Consider the following 19,864-nt stretch of genomic DNA (forward strand, 5'->3'; position numbering starts at 1 on the left):
ACAGAAGAGGCTCCCTCTCCTCTGGCAACATTCTCCCCAGCTCTGGCAGTTACGTGCTGTCATGTGGCCTCTGTTGCTTTGGAATTCTATAACCCCCATTTGCCATCAGGGGGCTGCCTCTGCAATGGCCATTCCTATCACCAGCTCTGGGTTGGGTTTTAGGGTTGCTGGTACTCTTTTCACCAGGGCCCCCTTCTCATCTCCTGGGGTCCTTGCTAGTGTGGTAAATAAATCCTGAATCCTAAAAGGCTGCTCCCAAATTTATCAGCTCTTATTCAACTCTGTCTTCCAATCCCTTTGATGAAGCACCCTCAGAACCCTGCCTATGCACAGACAGCCTCCCAACTTCTGCGGGTACAAGTGGGCTAGGTCTTGAGGCTCCTTTGGGATAGAGAGCTCTCCCTCACCCCTTATCAGGCTCAGAGTGTCCCTGGGTGGAAGGTTATTTTGAGTTAACCCCAGTTACAGGCTCAGTGACCTGGAGGGTAGGTGGGAGCAGATCATGAGGTTAACCTCTACAGGAAGTAGCCTTCATATTATCTCTAAGCTACTTCTGTAGGTTCAGCAGTCTCAGGGGAATCTGGGTATTCAAATTTTTTAAGGGTTCTTGATTGGTGATTAACTGTCCATAGCATTGTATGTTTTTCTAGAGCACCCATCAGCCTTAGCAACAGCCACCCAATTCCACCGTCCTTATAGCTATTTATTCCACACTTCTCAAAGGCCTGATACATTGTATGAACTAATGCATTTCCTTCTACTAGTGACCATCCCAATTCACCACCAGTGAAAGTTTTAAAAATTAGATGGTCACTTCATGCCAGGGCCTCTCTGGCCACTGACGGGATTCTTATCGCCAGAAAGTGGTCAGTGATCCAGGTCCAGAATCCACTTTATCAGCATGGTTTTTAAGTTTATCTACATCAACTTATCTGTTCAAACCTGCTCTTCTAATTAAATAGAAAAAAGTACACACCAAAGTCTTAACTGGTAAAATAATTTCAGAACTATAAATTAAGATGCTAATGACACATCCTCTACTAGCATGAAACAGCAATGTACGAAGAGCGCTTTCCAACCTACCTATTGACAGTTGTTCTTTTCCCAGAGTTCAGTGGGAAACTGTGTATATGGGGTGGGGAGGTGGAGGGGTAAGCAGTATGAGAGGTGAGATAAGCCAGTCACTGATCAAACTTTTAGCAGTGCGAAACTTGACCAGAGCTTTCAAGTTAATAGAGTATGGTACATAGTGAAGGTCCCAATGCAATGCTGTCAAACCTAAAAGTGAAAGGCTGGAGAAATTACATTTTGCAAGCTCCATTTTGTCCTAAGGGCCACACATGCCAACTCAGCCTGCTGACCTAGGCAAACGTCTCAGTGTGTTTCCGTATGATTGGGGTCTGATCTTTCTACCTGGGGACGTCACATGCTTGGGGAGCTCCCTGCTCTGCAGGGCTGTTCTCTGGCTGCATGACTGTGACCATGGTTCTGCCACTGAGCCTCTGCACATATAGGGCTGTGCCCACAGGTCCAGGCTGCCCGTCTACAGAGGGAGTACAGGCCTCTTAGAGAGCCGGTAACCGGAAGTGCTAGAACGAGCTTAATTAAAAAATATATATATTTTGTAACATTTTGACATCTCGAGGTAGGGGGTGGGGAGGTTTGGGGAGGGGTCCCTGACTGGGGAGAGACTGCCCCTCCTGGGCTAGTCAATTCTTAAAGACAGCAGGGAGCATGTCTTTCACATGAAAACCAACCAATCCAGAGCCCACACTGTGACCCGGGAGGGGGGGGGGCTCTGTCTGGCTTACACTCCAGGAGGCAATGCTCCTCTGCTCACAGCTCCAGGCCCTGGACCAGGTAATTAGAGACCACCTGATAGCCCAGAGCCGCAGCATTACTCAGGCTCCCCAGTCCTAAGCTGTCTCTGCTGCCCTGCCTGCCTTTCTGGCAGAAACACAATGAAGGCTGCTGTCCCTGTGCTTTCCCTGTGTCCTGCTTCTGCCCTGACTGGCTCTGGTGCCTCCCGTGTGGCCCCACGTGTCGTGCCATGCCTCTCCTTTCGAGGGGAACTGAGTAACAACAAACTTTTCTTTCAGTGGCATTGACCTCTGTGTTGTCACTCAGTCACCTTTATAAATTCAGACCCAGGCACACATCGGAGTTAATGTCCCCATCTTGACCAAGTGCAATGGTGACGCTTTACTTTCTTCTTTAGTTTATGCTACTGCAATTTTCTAATATTTAAGTTTTACTATTCACCTAAAAGCAGATCCACTACAAAAAGCTACTTTACGGGGTTCAGCAGCTTTTGGTAAAGTTTTTTTTAGCAGTTGGGAGGTGAAAGTTAAGGTGAGGAGTTGTAAAGGTGGAAAGACCTTCTCCTAGGAGTCAGAAGTCAATGGCTTGGCCCTAGTAGAGAGGAGGTGATATCCAACAACATTCAGGGTTCAATTTTCTCCCTGTGTGGACCTGGCACAGCTCACCCTACCCATTCAGACCTAGCTTTCCTGGGTTTTGGTGCTAAAACCATTGTTGGTGCTAAAAGAGGAAGAGTTTTCTGCTGTGAGCTGCCACTGCCACTCATGTTAAAAGTGGAAATTGGAGACCACCCCACCCCATTCCACAGGCATAACTGGGGAAAACTAAAATGTCGTGCTTCAAACAAAAAGAAATGACCCACACTTATTTTCCTCCTAATGGGCTATCTATCTGTATCGTTCACATTTTTTTTATTATTAGTTGATAGGTAGCACTTCAATTTTAAAGAGTGGTATTTGCCAAAGTAATTTACGTAAGTGGTGGGAGAAAACACAAAAGAAGAAAGAAGGGAGAAGAAACAGGTGAGCACTTTTTAAAAAGCAACTTAAAAATCATAATGACTTCTATGTCAAGCAATGGAATATTTTTATTACAACAGCAGCCAACTTTCAAGTAATTTTACGAATATGACAAAATGACAGTATCATACATAGTTCATGGTAATTCTACCATCTACTTTGTTCCTTGATAATTCAAACGTCCTGTGTAAGACTTGATGTATGTTAAAAATTGAGATACAACTTATTAAACAGTCATGGTGGTTTTTTTTGGCCTGGGCAGGGGATGGGGGTGGTTAGAAAAGAAAGGACATCTCTGTGGTCATAAAAATGGGATAATACTCAAAATTTTGGCACATGAATTCATAAAAAATGATTGTGTTTCCATGGATAAACCTTAAATGTTTAATTGTTTTCATTTGGAACTTTAAAAAATATTCTTTCAGCTCTGAAGACAGGTGACCGAGGGGATGTGATAACGCTAAAAATCTCATGGGCTTTCAGAAAACTGCCTGTCAGGGTATCAGCTGCATTTCAAAGATACAGGCAGAGCTGGAATTATGAGTGAAGCCACTTAGGAGAGTAAATGGAAAAATATCTAACAGGAAGTACTGTATTAAGAGAAGGATTACTCCCCCAAACTGTTATTACTCTGAGTAGATTCTGTTTTATTCGGATGTAACTAGAGCATTACTGCTGGAACGTTTTCAGTAAAATTAAACTGGGATGCTCTGACTTTGAAGGAGAGATTATATTCTTTTCTGAGAAATCCTTAGAAATGATATCTCCATGATAGAAAGAAGGTGGGGTGGGGAGGGCAGGAAGAAAAAAGGGAACTGTGCTGCTTTAACTAGATTTGCAGCCCACTGGAGTTTGGGTTTCTTTCATTTTTTTAAGTTTGTAAAAGGAAGCTTCCTTCATAATATGACTTGGGATATTATTTCCTTGGTTGGACTTGCTGATAAATAACTTAATCTAAGTGCTCAGGAAGTACTGCTCTGCTCCCACTTTGCACTGTGTGGAGGTGGGATGCTGGACAGAGCGTGAGGTGATCACAGTCAAGTCCCTTCAGTTTCAAGAAACGAAAACAACAAAAATTTGTGTTGCTCCGTCTGCATCATTACTGTTGAACAGGCTTTTACATAAGAACACTCAGAATGAGAAGATGACTCAGGAAGAGGCAGACAGACTCAGGAAGAGACAACTTGATGGTTCTGGTTAAAGAATGTGAGATATGACATTTAAAGAGGGTTAAGAAAGCAATAGCTTCCGACAGTTATGGGAAAAGCCTTAATGCTCTGAGCACAAAAACTTGACTTCAGGAAGGCTCCTGGAGAAATGATGGCCTTGGGGTTACTTAGACACCCCAAATGGAAACAGCAATGGTAAATGTCCAAATATGGTTTTAAGGTAGAAAAAGATTTTCTAAAAGAGGAAGAGACTGGTCAATACAGACCCATTTTCACGAACCATTTCTAATACAGGTCTTCTGGAAGGCTAGATGAAGTTTTTTGGTTTTTTTTTCCCTAAATGATCAGGTTAGGTTATGATGCCTAAGAAAGCTGGATACTGTTGTTAATACAGTACATGCATTACTAAAATCATTTACAAGTCACTTGGCCAAATGGCCTTTCTTTAAGCCATGTTCAAGATGAGATCTGAGATTCACAATTATGTGAGGCACTGGAAACATATGATTGGAAAATACTTTTAAATTTTCTCTTTATGACTAAGTAAATAAAACAAGTATAGTTATTTTCCAACCTCTGGGATGAAACTGAGTTTTAGCTATTGAAAACTACTACACTTTTTAAAGCTATGATTATAAAGTCTTTCTAATAAAATATGTGATGGATGGATAAACCACCAATATTTGGTATTATGACATATATCTTTTGAAACTCAAAAACTGTATACCTTGAATGAATAAAGAAAAGCTTATAGCTGTGATCTGCTCTCTAGCCTGGTCCTTGTCACCTTTCACTTAAGAACATCCACCTCACAGACCAAGAAGCCAACTAAATATACCAGCTTGTTTGTCAGGTTCAAATGGTTATTCCAATCAATATTACCAATATGCATTAGAGGTTGGAAGTTACACATACTGTTCTTTAACAGATAATACCTGCTTGATCATTGTAAAACTTGTTATAAAAAAAAGAGATAATTTCTAGGTTGAGGTTGGAGAAAAGCTTGCTGAATATTTACATCACATACCATCTTCCCTCTCTTTTCTGAACATTTCCATACAAATACAAACTTAATCTATTATCTTTCATCTTAAAACAACTCTCTTTTTCATATGCAATCCAGCCTTTGTGCTGTTCATTACTAAGCTTCATCTTCTGCATATACTCATCCTCTAGTTCCAGTTCTCTCAGTATTTATTAAACAGTAGCTATTAAACAGGAGGGAGTCGTCTATGAAGATTCCCCTCATTCAGCTCTACATCAAAACTGGTATAAACTTGCACATTCTCCACATTATATATTAATGTCCTTCCTTTGCTCCATTGCCAGCAGCCTTCTCTCTCCTGGACTATTAATGCAGTTTTCCATCGAGTCTCCTTATATACTATCTTATTCTCCTGGTATGTTTTCCTGGAATAGATTCTCATTTCACAGCAGCTTTTTAACGTCTGCATATTATTAGTGGATGTAAGGTGATCTCAGATTTACTGATGGGGCCTAATTTCTAGTGCAAATCCTAGTAGAAAAAAATGACTAGTTCTTAAGTGCTTAGTACCCATTGAATTAATGTGACAGGGGTATGCTTTCAAGGGGCGCTTTGCACTAGTTGGGTTGTACATTTGATATCCCAATGCACGTATAGTTTTAACTCACTTTTGTTTACTCTTTATTGAGGGTGTATAAATTTATATCCTCAAATCAACTATACCGGCTTCAAATATTTCTATATCCCTGGTACACCTTCGTGTATGTTGACAGTCCCTGATTACAACACGCAATTTATAACATCTTCAACTACTACAGGACATAAAACACAGTTCTATCCGGTGGCTACTACTTCTTGGGTAAGGCTTAATTTTGGCTCCTGCACTGGACTATTGGTTAGAGTCCTTAATTTCACAGACAACTTCACAGTGACACATGAAGCCTAAGCAAATTTTAGGTTAGTCTGTGCTCTGAGAAAGCTGCTTCCAGATAAAAAGGTGGTTTCCCCCTTCTTGTCTAGCACCTGAAGCATGCTGTTCCCATCAAGTGTAGCAGGCGCTGTACTGGGAAGGGAGTCCTTTTTAGTAAAACCTCAACCACTTGTAACCATTTGTAGTGTCCATGCTTTCAGGGGACTGCACACCAGAAGCAGCTGCTTCACAGAGATTTTCTTGGGTTGTTTTCCAACCAAGGGCTCCATTCAAACATCAGACTAACCTTGTACAGAGTCAGACTTCACCAGGCACAGACTTTTAACTTGAGTAGGAGTCAGTGTTTGCTAAGTGTTCCATTTTGTAACACTATCAACAAGCATTTTACAAAGTGCCATGAATGGGATGGAATGCTGCTTGTGCATGCCTGGTACTCCTCATAGAAGTCCAAGGGCTTCCAGAAACCTTGACAGAGAAAATCAATTATTCCACTCCCTGCTATTAACCAGCTCTTGCCGACTATTCATCTTACGAGTGATGATGACTAATATTCGCCGAATGGCGAGCAGACGCTCCTTAAGTGAGGTCATGCCAAGGATAGCCAGCTGAGCCTTGCTTTCCAAGGGCAACACCGCCAGGATCCACCATGACCAAGCAGGTCCACTAGGATTGCTCTGCAAAAGAAACAAAAGGAAAACACAAAATTAGTGCCTAAAATGCAACCCTGTTCCCTCAACGTTGTCTTTCGTTTCACCAACAGACAGATGAACAAGAATTAAATGCCACCTCCTAGTTCAGGAATACTTCACAGTTCATTCGGCCCTCAAAATACAGGTTACTCTTATGTTACACATTTAAACGTGGGGGGACTCACAAAAGAACTTGAAAGAAAAGCATCTTCGGCAGAGAAATTCTATGAATTAGTTGATTCTGTTCTCTCAAGACTACAGTTGAAAGTGTATACTGGGCAGAAGAGACAATAATTTTTATCTTCTCTTTCCAATGCTCTGTGTTATTGTTTAAGTTTTAAACCTACTACATAAAGTATAATATCACAAAGGCTAAAATTTATATATAAGTTTAAGTGTTATAATTAAATAAATTTTATAATAAAATCAATGTGCCAAATGTGCACATATAAGAAACATCTATATGTGTGACTTACTATTAATTACAGTCAACCCTTGAAGAACATGGGTTTGAACTGCCTGGGTCCACTTATATGTGGATTTTGTCAACAAACTCCTATACTGTTTTCGATCCGCGGTTGGGAATCCATGGATGGGGAGGGCCAACTGTACGCACGGATCTACGCCATTTTATATAGGGAACTTGAGCATCACAGATTTTGGTATCACGGTGGGGCTGTGGGGGAGTCTTGGAGCCAACTGACAGCAGATACCAAGGGACAACTTAAGTTTGGCGGAAGTCAAAAGTTATATGTGGATTTTCAACTGTGCACCCCTAACCCCCAAGCTATTCAAGGATCAACTGTATATGTGTGTGTGGGTGTACACACACACATATATACATATACCAGGCGTGCCAAAAAAATGTTTACAAGTGGACACTGGTCAGCGTTGCTCAAGCAGTAGTTCGCCATAATCAGAAGTATCTGGATACTGATGTTACGTAACCACTTTGAGCACCTCTTGACATTGCAGAAGCCAAACGTGATTTGTATTTGTCTTTTGTTATCGGTATTTATTATTACAATTTTAATACAGTTTTCCTTTCTTAAAAAGTGTATACACATTTGGAACCACCTATATATGAATTATTATGCTACCCAATAGGCTTTATTTCACATAAGCAAACAGGCACTTCTGGATTGAGCTCTAAGCAAAAGCTGATTATAAATATGTTCTCAGTATTCCTGGTACTAGAACCAAGATACCCAGGTCTCCTTGTTTCTAGTGTCTTGGATTTTCCTCCATTCCCACTCCAAAGGTGCAGAATCCCAATTGGGAACAGAGAGGGTGGACACTGAGGTCCCCTCAGCTTAGGGGGAAGTAGATTTGACTGCAAGAGTAGGAGTAGCCATGAGGCCAAGTGCACAGGGTAGCCGAGTCACTGTGAGAAGGCACCAGCCTCCCTTCCGAGGGAACAAGCACAAGTGTTGGAGAAAAGCACCCTCTGTATGACTCACACCTCTCACTCCTTGTCCTACAGTGGGAAAGAAAACTGGGCAGCATACGGAGTGGGGAGGGCCTCAGCATAAAAATGTCCCCCATATACTACCTAAAATCCTCTCTGGTAGGAAGAAACACGGTCTACCAAGGGTGTCCGCGCCCTAATTCCTGAAACCCGTGAACATGAAAGCTTACGTGGCAAAAAGCCCCTCGCAGGTGTGACTAAGAACCCTGGGATGGGGCGGGGGTTATGCTGGGTTATCGCAGTGGGCCCCATCTCATCACATAGGTCCTAAAGCAGAGAACTTCCCTGGGCTGTGCTCAGAGGGAGATGTGACTAAAGCAGCAGGGGCAGAGAGTGCAGTCTTGCTGGCTTCCAAGACGGAGGGAGGGGCGGAAGCAAGGAATGCCAGCCAGCCGTTAGAAGCTGGAGAAGGCAAGGAAATGGGTTTCCGTTTAGGGCCCCCAGAAAGACCTGCCATCAGCCTGGTCATAGTCCGGTGACGCCTGTTTCCAACTTGACCTCCAGAACTGTAATATAATACATTTCTGTTGTTTTAAGCCACTACATTTGAGTAATTTGTTATAGCAGTAATAGAAAGCTAATACATCTCCCAATTAGAGATAAATGTGGGTTAACAATATGCAAAAACCCCTACAAAAAAGAACAATCCATGCCTTCATGCCAGTTAGTGTAACCACCTGGCTCCCTGAATGTGAGCTACTGCCTAAGAGAGTGGAGGGCGAGGAAAGGCTTAGAGGCCATTCTTGGTTGAAAAAGACAGAGCTCAGGTAGGGGTAAAAGAGAGACGCCCTCAACAGACAGCAAAAGATGACGAAATGGATGGAAAAGAAAGGGCCTTTCATCTTCCCCTAGACCCGCTGAGAGGAGTCCTGCTTTCTCCAAGACAGGTATGTACGGGAGGAGTGGTGGGGAGGAGGAGGAGGGTGTGTGTGTGTGTGTGTGTGTGTGTGTGTGTGTGTGTGTGTACCACGTGCTCTCGGTCACAACCCTAAACTGTTCCTGTCTGCTCTGTCACCCACCTGCACAGGAGAGCCATCATCTGCATTTGGAAAGGCTTGATAAACTTGAAGCCCATTGTGTGCTGAAGAAAGCAGCTTCACCAAGAGCACCCATAGGGAGCCTGAGAAAACCCATGGTGACGGTGAGACGGGTACTTCAAAGGAAGGAAAGCTTCTAACTTCACAAGAATTAGGGGATTTTCTCTTTATTTATTCCATACCTGTGTATCAGGTCAAGGCAACGTGATGTGCCAAACACTGTGTTGATGCCAAAAAACTAAGATTCCTATTTAAATCTTATGATGTGGGTGAGAGAAGTGAGGGGACAGAAGCTGACAGCCAATCAGAAGAAACTGATCTCTGACAGGAAAGAAATGACCTTTATGTAGCATTAACCAGAAAGCATTTATCGTTTTGCTCCAAGGGGCACAGGCTACTCTGGGAGGTGCTTCTTTGGGCTGTTACTACGCTACCATAATGGAGCATGGAGCATAGTTCTGCCAGAGTCTCCTTTAGAATGATGGGTCTTAGCACAGTACAGCAGGAACTAATAACATTAGGACAGAAAACAGGAGAATATACCTGAGGCTCAGGTTCCCTGTCTGGCATTAACCCAAAATGACTTAAGATTTGTTCTCTCATGTGATCCAGGAGTGAAGTAAACCAGGAAACAGACTGTTGATAAACTGAGTAATGAAGTGTAGTCAGTTCTTCGTATGCTGGACCTTCCATCTGATCAGGAGAAAACAGAGGACCATCAACCGGTGATTAGTACACACACACTATAGCCGGCGGCCTCTGCTGCGCCTGCTAAGTGGATTCTTGGCATTTATTGCTTTGATCATTCATTAGTGTTTTGTAAACAAGATGATACACAACAGACAATCCCCGTAGTGGAGACTCTACCCTATCTATTACAATATCCTGATTTTTCTGTTAACACTACATTATCAGGACATATCCCATGTTATTAAAAATAATTTTCAATGGCTACAGGCAATCATATATTTGAGTTATAGCATCATTTACTCATTCATTCACACCATCATATTTACATTGTTTCTAATTTTACAGTTGTTTTTTTTAAATTGGGGAATTGGGGGAGGGGAACACTGTTGGGGAATTGGGGAGGAGGACCAGCCAAGTTGTTGTTCATCAATCTTAGTTGTGGAGGGCGCCAGTCGCCATCTGGCTGCCCGTCAGCAGCTCGTGGCCTCTAAGCTCAAGGTGCTGTGTTACAATCTTAGTTGCAGGTGGGCGTAGCCACCATCCCATGCAGGAGTCGAACCAGCAGCCTTGTTGTTAAGAGCGCATACTCTATCCACTGAGCCACCCGGGTGGCAGCTCAGTTCAAGGTGCCGATTCAGTCTTAGTTGTGGGCGGGCGTAGTCCACCATTGAACAGGCAGTCTTGCTGTTAGGAGCACGTGCTCTCACCAGCTGAGCCATCCTGCCACCTACTGGCAGCTCAGCGACAGCTCAGCTTGGGTGCAGCGTCACTGGCCCATGTGGGAATCCAACCGGCGGCCCTGTTGCTCAGAGCTCGCACTCTTGAGCGAGCTCTTAACCAACTGAGCCACTCGGCTGGCCCAATTTTACAGTTTTTAAAATAACATAGTAATATAAATATTTATGCAAAAGTGGTCTGGGGGGATTTTGGTGGTTTTTCTGTGGTGACAAAAGGGGCTGTCATTCCATCATGATAGTTTCTAGAAGCAGAATTACCAAGTCCAAGAGTAAGACATTTTAAAAACAGTATTCCATGTCCCCAAACTGTATTCCCAAAGGTGTGTGACAGTGACATTCATTCAATGCATCAGCCTTGTGTTAGTGGGGGGCCTACACCTCAGACTGAGCAGGCTTCGCTTCCGGGTGCTTATCCTGCTGCCCACTCGCTCATTTTAATGTCTCAGTTCTACTTAGGAACACCCGAGTGGGAAACGCAATGGACTGGGAACCAGGGAACCAGGTTCTTTCTGGCTACATCACCGACTCTTTTGGGAATGTCAGCCAGTTACACAGCCTCCTTAGAATAGACTTTTTCTCATCTATAAAATGGGAATAAACCCTCTAGTTGTAAAATTCCAGTGCCTGTGAATACTATGGTAAACCTAGAGATTAGGTTGTAATGCATATAGCCATTCTCAATTTGATTTATATATATCAAGTATTATGTAGTTGAAGGTTTCCTTTAAAAAAGAAAACCCTAGTATTATTTCATGTTGCAGCTATCTAGGCTCCCACTTTAAAATAAGTGCATACACCATCCAAAGCATCATCCACAAGAACAGCTCAGAAACCCTCCCAGTGGAGCAGAGACCCTGGGAAATAGCACACCGAGTCACAGCCTTTAAGCCCAGCTGCCGGCCCAAGGCCTTGGAGTGTGACTCGCTGGGCCTTCCACACGGGGGCGCTGTGCTCACAACTGACCAGAAACAGCTGCTGGAAGGAAGACAGAGCTGGTGCTGTGAGTGGGACTCTACCCACAGGTGCCACGCATGGACACTGCTGTCCCCAGGGCAACTCCTAGTGTGATGTGAGACTGCTGAAGGCTCTCCAAAGTGAACCAAAGAATCCAAAAGATACGGTTATTCCAAGGATGTCCTCCTCCTAAATAGTTTTCATGTTTTTGTTGCAGTATCATTTACATACGAAATGCATAGATCTTAATTGCTTAGCTCAAAGGGTTTTGTCAACCACACTACAGCGTATCCACCACCCTACACAGGGTCAAGGACACCACCGTCACCTAGGATTCCTGCTCCCCCTCTCCAGCCAGTTACAACCCCCACCTCACTCTCGGAGCTCCATCACCAGAACTTTGCATGTTGTTGGAAGGATGAAAATGGGGCCCCACAGTATGTGTGTGTCTCACTTCTCTCACTTGACATAATGTCTCTGAGACTATTCCATATTGTTCTGTGGGTCAGGAGTCCGTTCCTTTTTGTTGCCAAGTAGTATCCCGCTGTATGAATTTACTACTCTCTCTTTATCCATCACCTGATGATGAGCATCTGGGCTGTTTCTAGTTACTGGCAATTCATGAATAAGACTGTGATGGACACCCTTGTACAAGTCTTTTGGAGAATCCCTTCAAAACATTTTGTCAATCTATCAAATTATATGGCCTGATATTTCTATTAGACACATACGTGGTTCCTAAGGGGTAAGTGATGCCAGCCTCTACACTTAGCATTAGAAGGGATTTTTTAGCACTACTGTTTTGTATTATGTCTCATTGAACTAATACCAGTCTCTAGAAGATGGATTGACTATGGCTCAGAAGTCAACTCCTGTTTATCATGTGTTTGTAAATGACATTTTGCTGAAAACCAGCCATGCCAATTTGCTCCCATACTGTCTGAGGCTACAACGGTCAAGTTCAGTACTTGCAACAGACACCATATGGCCTGGAATGTCTAAAGTGCTTACCATTGTGGCCCTTTATAGAAAAAGTTTGCCAGTACCTGGACTAGAACATCAAAATGACCAGCCCCAAACTCAGGGGACAATGTGCAGCAATAAGGTGATCTTTTTTACCAGCTCCAACTCATGTAAAAATCCACTGATAATAAATAACTTAAGTGCATAATTAAGGAAGACCTAAGTAATACTGTCATTCAAAATCTGGCCAGTTTCTCCACAATGCAGAGGGAAATAAGGTGACTGATCCTTGAACGTACACCAGTAAAATAAACCTCACCTTTTCATCTTCAAGATACTCGATGTCTGCCGTGTTGTAACCATCGTGGTGATGGTGGCTTAGGACTCTGAACCGACTAATGCCAATTGCGTCAACAACTGAACTGCCATCAGGAAATGTCCTGACATCCTTAATCTCCAGCATGCAGCCATACTCTGAAATCCTGAAAGGACAGTCAGGAGAAATCACCATGATTTAACAATGCAGGAGGTCTTCATTTTTTCTTGGGTGGGTCTGGGTCTTACTGCATAAAACAAATAAAACAAACAAAGCAAACAGTGTCTCCACATCGTTCCAGCATGGTTACCTTCTCAGAGACACCTGTAGGCAATTCCTTATGTTAAATAGGAATATACTGGTGACCTGTGGCTGTAGAAGACTGGCTGGAGCTGAGAGCGCCATGCCTCAGTTGGCCACTAGTGAGCCAGTGCTTTCAGAAGGACCCAAGAAATGGGGAGAGACAGACCTTAAATCACCAGCCCCTCAGCTGTCCTCGCCAATGCCCATGACGCTGGCCAGCTCTGCCCTCCCCACTAGCTGCTATGGAAAGTTGTCTACAATCACTGCCTTCATCTCCTTGTCTCCATTTTGCACCTCCATACCCCAGCGGGATTCGCAAATGACTTTGGCATGACCCGCTGACCTGTCGCTGACCCAACACCCTCTGCTGCTCTCTCTCACCCTCCCTGACCAGTCCAGCCCTTCACAGCTTCCTTCTTGCACATGTCCCTTACACACTGGGGCTACCCAGGATGGCATGGCTACTCAGGTATCCTTCTCCAAACCCCTCCCAGGTGATCTTACCCACTTTCATGGTTTTTTGTTTGTCTGTTTGGTTGGTTTCAGGTGTACAAAACAATGTGTTAGACATTTACACCCCTCACAAAGTGATAACCCCCCTTCCCAATCTACTACCCCTCTGACATCATATACAGCTGTTTTAATTCCATTGACCCTATTGCCTATGCTGTACTCCACATTCCATGAACATACACACACACACACACAAACACACACACACATACAGATAGTTGTTTTTTTTTAATTATATGAGGTTGGACAATTAAGTTTGCGAACTTGTTGCAACGATGTTGCTAAGCTTTTTTGAAATCAGAGGGATTATTCATTATGAATTTGTACCACCTGGACAGTTAACCAAGTCTACTATTTGGAAGTGCTGAAAAGGCTGAGTGAAAAAGTTAGACGACCTGAACTTTTCACCAACAATTCATGGCTCTTGCATCACTACAATGCACCAGCTCACAAGGCACTGTCTATGAGGGAGTTTTTAGACAGCAAACAAATAAATGTATTGGAACACCCTCCCTACTCACCTGATCTGGCCCCCAATGACTTCTTTATTTACCTGAAGATAAAGGAAATATTAAAAGGAAGACATTTTGATGACATTCAGGACATCAAGGGTATACGATGACAGCTCTGATGGCCATTCCAGAAAAAGTGTTCCAAAATTGCTTTGAAGGGTGGACTAGGCGCTGGTGTCGGTACACAGCTTCCCAAGGGGAGTGCTTCGAAGGTGACTGTAGTGATATTCAGCAATGAGGTATGTAGCCTTTTTCTAGGATGAGTTCGCGGACTTAATTTTCCTACCTCATAGTTGACATTCAATATTTTTCAGCTTCAGCTTCAGGTGTACAGCGCAGTGGTCAGGCATCTACAACTCACTCTCATGGTTTTAACTGTCATCTGTATCCTGATGATATTGATTGTGCCTACTGAGTTTATAGTATGTACTCATTCGAGCCTCACAGAAACACAGAGGCTCAGAAAAATTAAACAACTTATCTAAGGCCCTAATAAAGTTTAGAGCCAAGTTTTGAACCCAAGGCTATCTGATTCTAAAGTCAGTGAACAATTCTTTACACACCTTCAAACTAAAAGTGATGGTTCTCAGGTTACATGACTGTATGAACTGCCTGCTGAACACCTCTACTGGGACCTCTAATAAAACTATCTCTTCCTGGTGATCTAAGGGGACTGTTCTATCTAAGGCTATGCTGTGCATGAAGGCACCCTGAAGAGCCCCTCAAGGGAGGGCTTCCTGCCGCAGCCATCAGCAGATACCTTCAAGTCTGTCTCAGCTGCAGAACCGGTCTCTCCAGTGAGTACCTTGCCATATCCGTGGACAAGGATCTGTGAGTAGGAGGGGGTGCAAACTCCCCTTACATCTGCAGCTCCCAGGGGATCTAGGCTGTTGTGCTTGTCCACATAAGGCCATTAGAAATTTGGTTGAAAAATTAGCTGAATCCTTCCTACACTTACACGTCTCCTTCTCCTGGGCTCTGCCACAGGTGAGCCGGGACTCTGGTCTATTCTCTTCCTAGAGGGTCCTATCTTTCCTTCACCTCAAGCAGCCTTCACTCTCTGATGGGTTCAAGAAACTTACATTCTGTAGTTTATCTGGAGTAACATAACACTCTTCTCAGTGTTCTCTATCCTTCTAGAAGTGGAACTTCTGGAGCTTGATTTTTCACTTTGCTTTTGATTTTGATGAATTAAATTTTGATATAGTCAAATTTATTAATCTCTTCCTTTATGCTCTCAGCATCTTGTGATTAAAAGAAAAAATCTTTCCCTACTCCTAATTCTAAAGATAATCCCCAATATTTTCTCTTAAATGTTTTTATCTTTTCTTTTTCACATTTCAGACTGGGAATGTAAACATGTTATTTTGTGTGTATGGCGTAAGACAGAGATTTCTTGCCCCATTTTGATTACCCAGTAATTTTCTGAGTACCTTTTATTGAGTTGTTTCCCTTTTCTCACAAAATTATATATAACTTTGGAGTCCATATATGAGTAGATCTGTTTCTTATCTCTGTATTGTTTAAATGGTCTACTTACTATGACTTGTAAATCTGAGCCTGTAGGAATTCTCCCATCTTGCTCAGCTGGGCAAAAGGTTTCATGGTCTTAGTCTTTGGCTTTTCTGTACTGATTCTAAAATCAGCTTGAGCAACTCCATGGAAAAACGCTCTTGGGATGCTGGCTGGTGCAATTTTGGATTTATAGACTAATTTGGGTAAAACTGGCATCTCCATGACATTGAATCTATGCACCCATGACATGATATTTCTCCGCATTTATTTAGATCATCTTGAACGTGTTTCAATAAAGTCATAGAATTTTCTTCATAAAGGTCCTATGCATACCTTTAAAGAGATGTATTTCTAGGTATTTGTGGTGGAAACTAGTGGGTGTCCCTAAAAATCCATTCTCCCTTTTTCCCTGGCACATGATGGACTACATTTCCCAGCCTCCTTTGCTGTAGGCATGAGTGGCAGCGAAGTGCCCCTTTTCTCCAGAGTCCTGTAAGAGCACATGTCCCTCTTCTACCAGCTAGAACTTGCATGTAGTGACCTCACCATGACCATGCAGTGCTGACAAAGCCCTAGGGGGTTAGGAAACCAAGCGATGGAAAGGATCCACAGCTCCAAAGCTGCCCATGGAGCGGAACTATCTGCTGATTCAGAACCTCTGCCCAAGACAAATGATGCCAACAAGGGGAGGTAAAAGCTGAAGTAGACAAAAGTTTCACAGAGGATGTAGCCCTTTACATCTTAAAAATTGAACCATATTTTTTTGCATAATGATGAACTAAAACAGAATTGTAGGCAGCGGGAAGCCTGGAGGCATGAAGATACGAACTGTATTTAGAGAAGTGTACTGGCAGGTGTGATAGTTGAAAGAAGGAGTAGGAGATGAGGCTCGAAAGAAGGCTGGGATCACATCACGGCTGGTCCTGAATTTATCCTTTGTGATGTCGTGGGAACCACTGGAGATTTTCAACATTCTAAATTGTTCTTCAAGAAAAACGACAAATTATACATTTAATTAGGACCCTTTGAATGCTGATGAGTCTTACCCTGCGTGGTCAGCAGATAAACACATGCCAAACCGCTTGGTGCCAGTTTCCATGCACCTTCTTATCATAAGCCAGTAGCGGGGCTCAAAGACGTGGAGCGGACATGGGACGGTGGGAAAGGCCATGGCACACACAAAGATGGGGACGTCTCTGGTCAGACTGCAGGGTAAGGGAAAACGTGAACTTAGATGTGGGAGCCGCTAGAAACGGGCTGGCTTGGGACGCCAGAAGGCCCCAGTTCAGATCCCACATATGAGGGCCAGTGACACTGCCCTCCACAGCTAAGATGCCGAACAACAGCTCAACCTGAAGCTGGGCTGCTGTGAGTCACCGGCGACGGCGTAGGCTGCAGCCTCTGCTGCAGTGGGTTGCCATGGGCTACCGTGTGTAGCCAGCAGCCAGCGTGAGTGGCCAGTAGCCGCCGTGAGCGGCCGTCCAGAAGCTGGTGACTGATCTGCTTCACCCGGGAAGAGCGCAATGATGGTGCCAACTTGGGCCAGTGAAGCAACGTCCTCCACAACTACACTGAAGAACAAAAACGACAGCAACTTGTCTGTTCCTCTTCCCCCAATTCCCCAGCACTGTTCCCATCCTCTAATTCCCCAATAAAAATCTTTAAAAAAAATTGCAAAAGCTAGCTAACCTCGATTGTCTCATTCGCAAAGTAAAACCCTCAGTCCTGTCTCAATGACCACAGCTAAGTTCCCAGCTCACCTGGGTTTCCTGCCAAGCCCATCTTAATTTAACCAGAGAAAACATGCTGAATTATATTACTTGACTTAAAAAAGTTGTAACTTAGGACCACTACAGAAAAAAGTCTGACGAAAACAAAAACTACACAGTAGTGGAAGGTAATGACTTCTAAATAAAAAAAAGTAGAATGATAAGAGTTCAGTAGTTAAAGGTTACTACAACATAAAATTGTAATCACTTTAAAAAGATAAAAAACACTGTCAAGCCTATTTTGAGTTGTAATCCTGTTTTCCCTTCTGTGTCTACATACTGATATACTGTGCTTTTCCAATTCTGAAAGAGTCATTATTACTTATTTAGATATAAAAAGCAACTATATAATTTTGTTAAAACACACTTTTGAATTATTTCTTATACCCTCTTTCAATGAAATGTCCACAAACACTTTGCAATTATTTGTTTTATTTGAGGCTTTCTAATTTCTCTGCCAAGAGGGGAAAACACTGGGATAGAGCTATGAGGTGAACAAGGATTTTTTTCTTTCATCTGGACTCAAGACCAAGTACATACAGCTGGAGGACTTACTTTGACAGTTCCGTCATTTCTTCATCATAAATTCTCTTCCTATTAGACAGTTCATCCGACAAATATCGAAAGATTACTACTTCGGCCAAAATAGTTGCATTAAAGTTTCTGCTCGCCAACAACTGTAACAAAAGAAAAAGTTAAAAAAATTATCAATAGCACATGGTCATTAATTCTAAAGGACAAAACACTCTGTTCTCAGGTGGAAAGGTCAACTGGGAGGTGGAGGGGCGCAGTTTCTGAGAAGACAAAAGGGGTGGGGATTGAGAGCAGGAAGTCAGCCTGTGGTGGGAGGGACAGGGCCAATGCTCCACTGAGAAAAGGGCAGGAGAAGGTGTTCACCTGGGGGAAAGGTGAGACCATTCCAATCCTGATGGCTGCTACATTTCCAACCATGTGTCATAACATCAGGGAGGGGAGAGGAAGTGATCAGATTGTTGGGAGAGAAGAGAAACATGAAATAATCATCTGGGAGGGTGAAAAACTAGAGCTACTACAGAAGAATAGTAAGAATGACTACTAATGTTTTGAGTCTAAGATTTAAGATTGTGAATTTAAACTGAAACCAATCTTCCCAATTTTGTTGTTTTTTTTCTCTAGCTTTGCTACATTACTTATACGGACACTTGCAAAAGCCAAAGAGTTGACTTTATTGAGATTGAGAAAGAGAGTGAGGGACCAAGAAATTAAAGCCAGATGTGAAGGGAAAGTAGGTGGGAACTGAAGGAAAAAGTGCTGGGATCAATGGGCTAAAGGGTCCTATGTGGCTGGAAAGCTATTACCCTGTGTGTGTGCATCGTTTTAGCTCAGGCATGGGAATTTGCAAATCACAGCTCTGTTTCAGACATCCTAATATTACAGCAGGTACCAATGGCAGGTGCTTCATATAAGTGAGGCCTTAAAACAGTACTAGGCTATAGGTATTATCTACATTACACTAATAAAGTACCTGAGTTTCACAAAGGTGAAGGACTAGAGCCACCGTGACACCCCAGGTAGGACCCCAGGCCAGACCCCAGGCCTGGTAGGTTTCAATGCGCTGCTGTTTCTTTGATAACTTGCTGCATGTCAGGGCCTGGGTTGGCCATACATATTTCTCACATGTATGCCTGGGAGAGTCCTCAACACACTGCACAGTTTCCCTTTAGCTGGTATCAAACAAGCTACGAGTATTGCTAGAGTTGACTGAGAACTAGGAGGTCAACCTCTGCAAACAACTGTGTTTGAGAACCTCAGTCACAGAAAAAATAGCAGAAACAAGTTTTATTTCCTTCACAATACTCAATACACAACACAATAATTTTCATTATCGATGACATAGGTATTTTATAAACTGTTGGTTTATGGTATCCTTTTATTGAAGAGTAATATATAATAGTAAAATGTGCTTCACTTGGCATAATGTTAACCAAGACTTCTATAAATACGTAGTAATGGCGAATTCATCTTTATAAAAATGCATGTGAGGAAGTCTAAGCTCATGACTGCATTGAAGAAAGATCAAATTATGATTCTGGATTTTAGTTAGTTTTATCATATTCTAATTTATTATTCTATGTACAGCTTGCATGTAATAATTCATGCATTCATTGATTCATTCAACAAAGATTTCCTGAACCTCTAGTATGTGTTCTGGTCCCTGGAGATAGACAGGAAACAAGACAGAAGTTGTGTCTGTCGCTGAGGAGCTTATATTCTAGTGCTCACTCCCAGGCATTGCCTCATCACACAGCCCTCTACGAGGGAGCATTAACCACAGAAGTTAATGGAGGGTCTCTGCCACAAACAGTGATCATAAAGACATGCATTTTACTCAGAACAAGCACGCGATCCCCAGGCCTGGCCCAGGTGAAGATGGGGACAAGTAGGCCACAGGCCAGATGCTATGTCGCTGTTAGCAGGAAGAGAGAGCAAACAC

At 43.0% G+C, this 19,864-nt stretch overlaps 1 protein-coding gene across 5 annotated transcripts in view; it reads right to left on the reverse strand.

Moving 5' to 3' along the window:
* Nucleotides 1-2,691: 2,691 nt before the first annotated feature.
* Nucleotides 2,692-19,864, reverse strand: part of LOC109374958 (LON peptidase N-terminal domain and RING finger protein 2-like) — a 25,256-nt gene continuing 8,083 nt past the window's right edge. For 3 of the 5 annotated variants that reach the window (XM_019630003.1, XM_019630001.1, XM_019630002.1), the window contains 5 exons: nucleotides 17,947-18,068; nucleotides 16,669-16,827; nucleotides 12,783-12,945; nucleotides 9,663-9,812; nucleotides 2,692-6,599 (listed from right to left, as the gene is read on the reverse strand). In XM_019630003.1, the coding sequence (XP_019485548.1) occupies nucleotides 6,405-6,599; nucleotides 9,663-9,812; nucleotides 12,783-12,945; nucleotides 16,669-16,827; nucleotides 17,947-17,963 (684 nt within the window). In that variant the 5' untranslated portion in view covers nucleotides 17,964-18,068 and the 3' untranslated portion in view covers nucleotides 2,692-6,404. Of the gene's footprint in view, nucleotides 6,600-9,662; nucleotides 9,813-12,782; nucleotides 12,946-16,668; nucleotides 16,828-17,946; nucleotides 18,069-19,864 lie in introns of those variants that run through there. The other 2 variants (XM_019630004.1, XR_002122496.1) reach the window with 2 other exon arrangements.

The sequence above is a fragment of the Hipposideros armiger genome, unplaced genomic scaffold (assembly GCF_001890085.2).
Source record: "Hipposideros armiger isolate ML-2016 unplaced genomic scaffold, ASM189008v1 scaffold_879, whole genome shotgun sequence".
NCBI lineage: Eukaryota > Metazoa > Chordata > Mammalia > Chiroptera > Hipposideridae > Hipposideros > Hipposideros armiger.